Source organism: Lactuca virosa, chromosome 6 (assembly GCF_052849685.1).
Source record: "Lactuca virosa cultivar CGN04683 chromosome 6, Lactuca_virosa_CGN04683_v6, whole genome shotgun sequence".
NCBI classification, from domain to species: domain Eukaryota; kingdom Viridiplantae; phylum Streptophyta; class Magnoliopsida; order Asterales; family Asteraceae; genus Lactuca; species Lactuca virosa.
Genome location: NC_136431.1, coordinates 203,147,436 through 203,156,341, shown reverse-complemented (window position 1 = coordinate 203,156,341; position 8,906 = coordinate 203,147,436). Strand labels below are relative to the sequence as shown.

Genomic DNA, 8,906 nt, shown 5'->3' with positions numbered 1-8,906 from the left:
AGTACACCCCCATCTAATACGGTTGTAAATAAAAACCGTATTATAAAGGGATAAATAAATATAATACGCACAATTACAACATCTAATACTGTGAAATTATAAAGTCAAAGTCAATAGAGGGATAATATTGTAATTATGTATAGTTAGAGGTAGTTGTATGTAAATAGTTAGAGTTAGTTATTTTCGTTATATTCTTCTCTGTATAAACTCAGCTCAAGTTGTTCAATATGAATATGACGATCAGTTTATCATCGTACACTACTTTCTCTCTCTAAATTCTTGTTACAATGTTGAAATGGTATCAGAGCTATTCCGCATTTCATTCTTCTGTTGATTGATCTCGTTCATCAATCTATTTTGTTATTCAACTGTTATCGATTGATATTGCTTCATCAATCGATTCGATCTTATATTTTCCGTATTCATTTCAAATTCATATCAATTGATCTTGTTTGTCAATTGATTTTCGTTTTTTTTTCATTGATTTGTTGATTGTGTGATTGTTCACCAATCAATCTCTGTTATTCGGCAAATATGAGTTCAGATCATGTAATTGATTCAAATACTTCTTCGTTTTTGAACAACAATTCTGTCAATAATGTCAAAAATAATGATCCGAGTATGTTTCTTGTTTCAACTCATCTTACTGGAAATGAGAATTTCATGCAGTGGAAATTCTCAATTCGAATTGCTTTAGGAGCCAAAAAGAAAATCGGATTCATTGATGAAACCATAAAAAAACCCGAAATCGCAGGAAATGAACTTGATGATTGGATTAGTAATGATTGCATGGTTCATTCTTGGATACTTAATGCAATCTCTAAGGAGATTGTAAGTGCATTCGTTTTCTCTGTTACTGCTAGAGATTTGTGGCTAGATCTTGAAGAACACTTTGGGGAAAGTAATGGACCTTTGATCTATCAATTGCAAAGACAAATTGCATCAATCAATCAAGGTGACTCTTCTTTGTCCAAATATTACACAAAATTAAAACAGCTATGGGATCAGTTGAACTGTTTAGTAGTTATACCTCAATGCACTTGTGAATCTGCAAAAGCTATTACAGATAATACTTCATCAACTCATTTAATGCAATTTCTGATGGGACTTAATGATACATATGAGAATTTAATAAATCAAATTCTTGTATTAGATCCTTTACCTTCTGTTCATAAGGCATACTCAATGGCATTAAGTGTTGAAAAGCAAAAAGAAGTCCAAATTAATTTCTCAATTCCTACAGAAGTTTCTGCTATGCTTGCAAAATCATCCAATGACAAGAAGAATTTTTCACAAAAATCAAAGTCTGATTACAAAGGAAAAATTGGTGATAGATATTGTAATCATTGTAAAGTGAATGGGCACACTAGAGAATCTTGTTTCAAACTGAATGGATATCCAGATTGGTACAAGGAACTTAAAGAGAAGAAGAAAGGAAACTTTAATACTGCAAATATGGTTCATACTAGTCAAGTTGACAACAATCCTTTGTATAATGATCAAGAATCTGCTTCTTCTGGTGATTCTATGAATATTTTCTTCCAACAATTCAGTCAATTCTTGAAGGCTAATCAGAAAGTTGATCCACAATTTGTCAACTTCTCACATTTTGGAGACTTTGCAGGTATTGAATTATCACTATTAAATTCTATAAATAGTGGTAAATTTGATGATTCCATTGGGATTTTAGACACTGGAGCAACTGCTCACATGTGTTCTAACATATCTAGCATGAAGAAGCTCACAAAAATCCAAAAATACACACCTATATTTTTACCAGATGGTTCTATAAAATCTGTTAGTCATACATGTTTAATAGAATTAACTCCTAAAATGGTGCTTCAGAATGTTCTACATGTACCAGATTTTAAATGCAATCTGTTATCAGTTAAGAGTTTGGCAAAAACAGCACAAATTGCCTTCCACTTTTATCCCACACATTGCCTTTTGCAGGACCTGGCAACTAAAAAGATTGTGGCTCAAGGGAAGATCTTAGGAAATCTATATGTTCTTGATAATGACAGCTTAATTTTTCAGTCGTCATTTGTTGATATTCAGTCTTGTAATTCTGTACGACAATTGAATAAGATTTCTTTTTCAATTTGGCATCAAAGGTTGGGACATTCCTCTGTATCTGTAATGGAACATTTGAATTTTATCCCATCAAAATTAGAAAATGAGTTGAATCCATGTATTCCATGTCATGAAGCCAAACAACAAAGATTTCCATTTCCAAATAATGATTCTTGTGCTAATGAAATATTTGAATTGATTCATGTGGATTTGTGGGGTCCATATAAAACAAAAACAATCACAAGGGCATCATTCTTCTTAACAATTGTTGATGATAATTCAAGGGCAATATGGACATTTCTTCTAAATGACAAGACTCAAGTATTCAAAACGTTGTCAAATTTTTTTGCATATGTTTCTAATCAGTTCAAAACTACTGTTAGAACTATAAGGACAGACAATGGAACATAATTCATCAATTCCAATTGTCAAAATCTTTTTTCATCTATAGGAATTATTCATCAAAGAACTGTCCCATACTCACCACAGCAAAATGGTAGAGTAGAGAGAAAGCATCAACAATTGCTACAAATTGCAAGGGCATTTACGTCTCATTCTGGATTGCCAATTATGTTTTGGGGACATGCTATATTAATGGCAACTTATGTCATTAATATTTTACCCATGAAACTTTTAAAAGGGGATACTCCTTACAAGAAGCTTTATGGAAAAGATCCTTCTTATTCAAATTTAAAGATCTTTGGATGCTTATGCTTTGCAACAAACACAGTTCCTCATAAAACAAAATTTGATTCAAGAGCCATTCAATGTTGTTTTCTTGGCTTCAATCAAGGACAGAAAGCATACAAGTTGTATGACTTAAAGGAGAAGAAAATCATAATGTCAAGGGATGTGTTATTCTATGAAGAAATATTCCCTTACAAAAATAAGAACTTTCAAGCAACAGATAAACCTGTGATGATGCCTACTTGTAGTTTAAATTATGATATTCCAGAAATACCCTTTGAGGTAAATCATTAGGATTTTATTCCTAATGATGATTATGATCCAGACAATTTTGATGTTACCAATGAAGTTGAAATACCAGAAAATCCTCAATCAGACAATTTCCAGGAACAATCTTCTTTTAACAATGAAAATACTCCAGAAGAAGAAGATGATCAGCATACTGTCCCTTTACGAACATCTACAAGAATTTCAAAAAGATCATCATGGTATGATGATTATATCATGAATTGTAGTAGTTCTTCAATTCATCTACAAAAATCTTCATACACTTCTCCTCATACACCACCTACTTACCCATATGTTGAGTCACCAATTTTAACCACAACTCACAAAAGTTTTTTATGTTCAGTCTCACAAATCACTGAACCTAAAAGTTATCAAGAAGCATCAACAGAACATGAATGGGTAGAGGCAATGAATAAAGAACTTGATGCTTTGGAAGAAAACAATACATGGACGATTATGCCCTTACCACCTGGTAAAATATCCATTGGTTCAAAGTGGGTGTATAAAGTAAAATTGAAACCTGATGGAACTGTGGAAAGGTTTAAGGCTAGATTGGTTGCAAAAGGATACAATCACTCTTATGGAATTGATTATTTGGATAGTTTTTCTCCTGTGGCAAAGGTAGTAACAGTAAGGGTATTACTGTCATTATCTACATCCAATGGTTGGTTTTTACACCAACTTGATATAAACATTGCATTTTTGCATGGTTTTTTGGATGAAGAAGTTTATCTAACTCCTCCACAGGGTTATTCAAAGGCTAAAAAAGGAGAAGTATGCAAGCTGAACAAATCTCTATATGGACTGAAGCAAGCAAGTAGACAATGTCATATAGAGTTCTGTAACAAATTGATCAGTTTTGGGTTTAAACAATCATCTCATGATCATTGTTTATTCACAAAAGGAGAAGGAATTGATTTTCTTGCACTAGTTGTATACGTGGATGATGTTTTAATCACTGGACCAAATGCAAGTAAAATACAAGAAGTTAAAGATCAATTACATGCAGCTTTTACAATAAAGGATTTGGGAGAAGCAAGCTATTTCCTTGGAGTAGAATTGTTAAGAACAGAAGAAGGACTTTATGTCAACCAGAGAAAATATATAATGGATATATTGAATGATACTGGTATGATTGGAGTCAAACCCACAAAAACACCTGTTATAAAAAATTTGCAGTTGTGTTCAGATAAAGGAAAAGTATTACAAGAACCAGAGAAATACAGAAGATTAATTGGAAGATTGTTATATCTAAACTTCACAAGACCAGATATCAGTTATGCTGTACAACAATTGAGTCAATTTCTTCATTCACCAACTGATATCCATTGGAAAGCTGCTTTATATGTGTTAAAATACCTTAAAGGGTGTCCTTCTAAAGGTTTATTTTTTCCAAAAGATTCATCACCTTTAACCATTACTGCCTATAGTGATTCAGATTGGGCATCTTGCACTGATACTAGAAGATCACTATCAGGATATTGCATATTTCTTGGTTCTTCACTTGTATCTTGGAAGACAAAGAAACAGAAGACAGTTTCGAGATCATCTTGTGAAGCAGAGTATAGAAGTTTAGCTGCAACTGTTTGTGAACTTTTATGGATAAGCTACATCTTAAGAGATTTGAAGGTAAAACTGAAGATTCATGTATCTCTATGGTGTGACAACAAATCAGCTATACATATCACTGAAAATCCAATCTTTCATGAAAGAACAAAGAATCTCGATATTGATTGTCATTTAGTTCGAGATCAATTCAAACTTGGCTTTGTAATGCCTCGACACATCCCAACTAATCAACAACTCACAGATATCTTCACAAAAGGACTTTGTAGTCAGCAATTTCAATATCTTCTTTCCAAGATGAACCTTAATGATATTCATCAATGTCCATCTTGAGGGGAGGATGTGAAATTATAAAGTCAAAGTCAATAGAGGGATAATATTGTAATTATGTATAGTTAGAGGTAGCTATATGTAAATAGTTAGAGTTAGTTATTTTCGTTATATTCTTCTCTGTATAAACTCAGCTCAAGTTGTTCAATATGAATATGACGAACAGTTTATCATCTTACACTACTTTCTCTCTCTAAATTCTTGTTACAATGTTGAAACGGCTAATGAGATGTATTAGAAACAAGATGAAATACCTAAATAAAATACGCCCCATTTTGAATAAGTACGGCTCAATACCTACATTGAATACGCTGAATCAGCTTCCTCCTCCTCACATACTTAGCTTCCTCCTCCCACACTTGTCTCCTACCAACCGAACACCTTAACACCACCCTTTCTCCATCTCTACACCACTAATCAGTCCTTCATCTCCATCTCCCCTATCGCAACACCATCATCACCAGCCTCGCCTCGCACCTCCAATAATTCAACCAACCTGAAAATCCCACCACCGGACCATCATCATCATACAAATTAACCACACTTGCGGTTCAAATTTAAAGGGTAAGAGCTTTGATTTATGTTTTTGCAAGAGACAAACACAGGCAGCGGTTCAAATTTAAAGGGTAAGAGCTTTGATTTCTGTTTTTGCAACAGAAAAACACAGTTAGAAATACAAAGGAACTACAACTGTTTCACAAGGAAGCATATGTTGAAGAAAGGTAATAAACCCTCTGTTTGATCTAAAAATAAAAAATATAATTTGAATGTAAATTTGAAACATATGAGGATAGTATTATGTATGTATTTAATACATTTTTGTTTGCAGCAACACAGACGGACACGACACTGAAGGACAATAACAGTGATAGTTGCAGTTGAAGCAATATAGAAGGAAGTATCATGTATTTTTGTAATTATGTAGCATTTCTTTCCCCCATTGACATATTTAAAAAATGACACAATATAACTCTTTTTTTTTTAATTCTTGCCCCCATTGACATATTTAAAAAATGTCATGAGTTGAGTGTTGATCAAATGACCAAAACGCCCTTTCATTCATGGTTTGGTTTGCTCACTTTATTTCAGGTACATCAAAGAAGGTTTAGAGAATTAAAAAGGACAATATGGTCATTTTGGCATATTTTCCTCTGAGGATTCCAGATCAACAGTCTCAAAAAATTCTATAGTAATTGTTGATAGAATTTTGAGTCATGGAGTAGTTCAGGATCACCATTTGTTACCTAATCAGGGGTAAATATGTCATTACATACCAGATCTTTCATACAAATAAATGTTGTTTGGATATAGTCATTTTACTTTTGGTCATTTTGGTTACCACTGATGTTGGAATTTGGATACAGATCATCATTTATTACAACTTTTGCATATTGTATTTTGCATCGAGATTAATGTGAATTATGTGACAAATTTTTATTATTATATGTTTTCCATGACAATTAAGATATGTTTTAACCCAATAAAAACTATAATAGCCAACTGATAAAACTGACCATGATTTGTTATTAGCATCTGGACATAAAGTCGCAAGTTATTAGGTTTTCTTTCATTTAACCCAATAAAAACTATAATAGCCGGTCTTTGCTAATGATGGAATCAGGGAAGGAATGAAATGGAATAACTTATTCCATTACCTTTTCCATTCCATCCATAAAAAAAAAAATCTTGACATGAGCTGAAATTTCAGATTGTGATATCATTAGAAGGGAGAAAACTCTCACCAGGTAAGATGATCAATTACAAGCCATTTGTAACATCCGGATTCCCATGTATCTTATTTTAAGTATTTTATATTGAATTTCAGAGGGGGACTCGGCGAGTAGGCGCCCAGACTCGCCGAGTTGGATCGCGATGTTTAGGTCAGATTTAATGACGAACTCGGCGAGTCCATATGTGGACTCGGCGAGTCCACGCTGTTTAATTAAACCCTAATTTCTCGGGTTTGGGACCTATTTAAGGACCCTTATGGCCGTCATTTGCGACCACCTTGTTCCAGAGAAACTCTAGAGAGAGTGAGGACGGCTTGAGTGCAAGAAAGGGCTTATAATCTCCATTTTGGGGTGATTTTGCTAGAGAAAGAAGAGAGGATCCATCTAGAATGAGAAGAGAGCTTGGAGTGGGGCTAATCATCTTGAGATATTGTCTTTAGAGGTATGATTCTTTCCATTTCACGTTCATATGGTAGATTTCATAGTTTTAGGGTTTTTCCCTTATAACTTTATGAGATCTAGTGAGCATGAGGTCCCCTTGGTATGAATAACAACAGATATGGACCATGAGAGGTCCCTAGAGCCATTATCTTCCAGCTTTTTGCAAGCAAATAAGGAATTGGAAACTAGATTGCCATTTCTAGTGTCATTTCTCCATTTGAGGATTGTTATGGGTTGCATGCACGTAAAGGTTGCACCTTTACGTGACTTTTGAGTGCTTAAGGGTTAGATCTATGATTTGGCTAAGCAGATCTGACCTCAGGAGGTTGTTTGAGCAAATTCATGGAGGAAACTCACCGAGTCCATATGTAGACTCGACGAGTCGGACCGGGTTGCCCCGGGGTCTGACTCCAGTAGTGACCCGGTGAGTTGAGGGGTGACTCAGTGAGTCGAGTAAGGCTTAGAAAGGGGAGAGTCTGTGGGGACGATGAGACTCGCCGAGTCGTCGTATGCACTCGGCGAGTCTAGTCAATATGGTCAGTTGACTTTCGTTGACTTTTAGGGTTTCGGTCAACATTTGGACTCTTGGGACAAGGAGGGGTAAAATGGTCTTTTACCCTTCTGAGGGATCATAGAAGGGGAGTTAGTCTAGCCTTTGAGAGCCATAATTAATTAGAGTAATTGTTTATGTGATTAGGCGAAGGCTAGTGCGGTATTTCAGAGTTCGAGGGTTACCGAGTTACCCGATGTGAGTCTTCTCACTATACATTACCTAGAGTGGTATTTATGTGTAGACCAGAGGGTCTTGTATGCTATGTGTATGTATGAGATTATGAGCATTGTGTTATATGTATGCTATGTGTTGTATAGACCGGACCGGAGGGTCCAACGATATAGACCGGACCGAAGGGTCCAATGATACAGACCGGACCGAAGGGTCCAACGAGCTATGACCGGACCAGAGGGTCCAACGAGCTACGGGACTGGGGGGTCCCGCTGAGACACATCGACCGGAGGGTCGTATTATAGCCTCGAGTGGCGTATGTGTGGTATGTGGTATTTGGGGAACTCACTAAGCATTTATGCTTACAGTTGTTGTGTGATGTGTTTCAGGTACTAGCGAGGATCACGGGAAGGCGCCGGCATGATCCGTACACACTTATGAGTTTATGATATTGAGAGCTTGGGACATGTTTTGTTATGTTACAGTGGACACATTATGTTTTTATGATTATCGTGTGAATGAAACTATGTTTTAAAATGAAAAATTGTTTTGAAAAATTACGTCGTTACACCATTAATCAATTTTTTTATTAAATGTTTTATTTATTATTCTTTTTAATTATTGGAGCAGGATTCTTTGAACCTTCGCTGAAAATCAAACAGCCGAAGGAGATTTAAATTTTTTATTAGGAAAAATTAACATTTGTATGTATAGATGTTGAGCTAATTGGATCGATAAAATGATAAAACTATGAATAAATGGTTGTATTCTTGTTTAGTTAAAAAAACATTTCTCAATTTATTATATACTAGTTGTGAAAATTCGAACATCCATTTTTTTTTCTAAACCATCATATATTTAACTTATATTATCTGTGATAGGATATAAAAAAACATTTATGCTAAATATGATAAATTTTAATCTTTAAATAATTATACTTCACCACACAAGAAAATGAATTAAAAAAAAAAAGCCCAAGTTTAAAATTTTAAACGCGGATGTGTTGCTAATAGTTATACTTCATCATATATTTAACTTATATTGAAGGGGCCATCAGTCTAGCCCAT

At 34.6% G+C, this 8,906-nt stretch overlaps 2 protein-coding genes across 2 annotated transcripts; both read left to right on the top strand.

Moving 5' to 3' along the window:
* The first annotated feature begins 534 nt into the window (after positions 1-534).
* Positions 535-1,046, top strand: LOC145122232 (uncharacterized). The gene is made up of 2 exons (XM_079057867.1): positions 535-955; positions 997-1,046. Exons 1-2 carry the CDS (start codon positions 535-537, stop codon positions 1,044-1,046), a joined length of 471 nt encoding a protein of 156 aa, XP_078913993.1.
* A 24-nt stretch (positions 1,047-1,070) lies between these two features.
* Positions 1,071-2,114, top strand: LOC145119151 (uncharacterized). The gene is made up of 2 exons (XM_079054774.1): positions 1,071-1,624; positions 1,954-2,114. Exons 1-2 carry the CDS (start codon positions 1,090-1,092, stop codon positions 1,965-1,967), a joined length of 549 nt encoding a protein of 182 aa, XP_078910900.1. The 5' UTR covers positions 1,071-1,089; the 3' UTR covers positions 1,968-2,114.
* Positions 2,115-8,906: the final 6,792 nt, after the last annotated feature.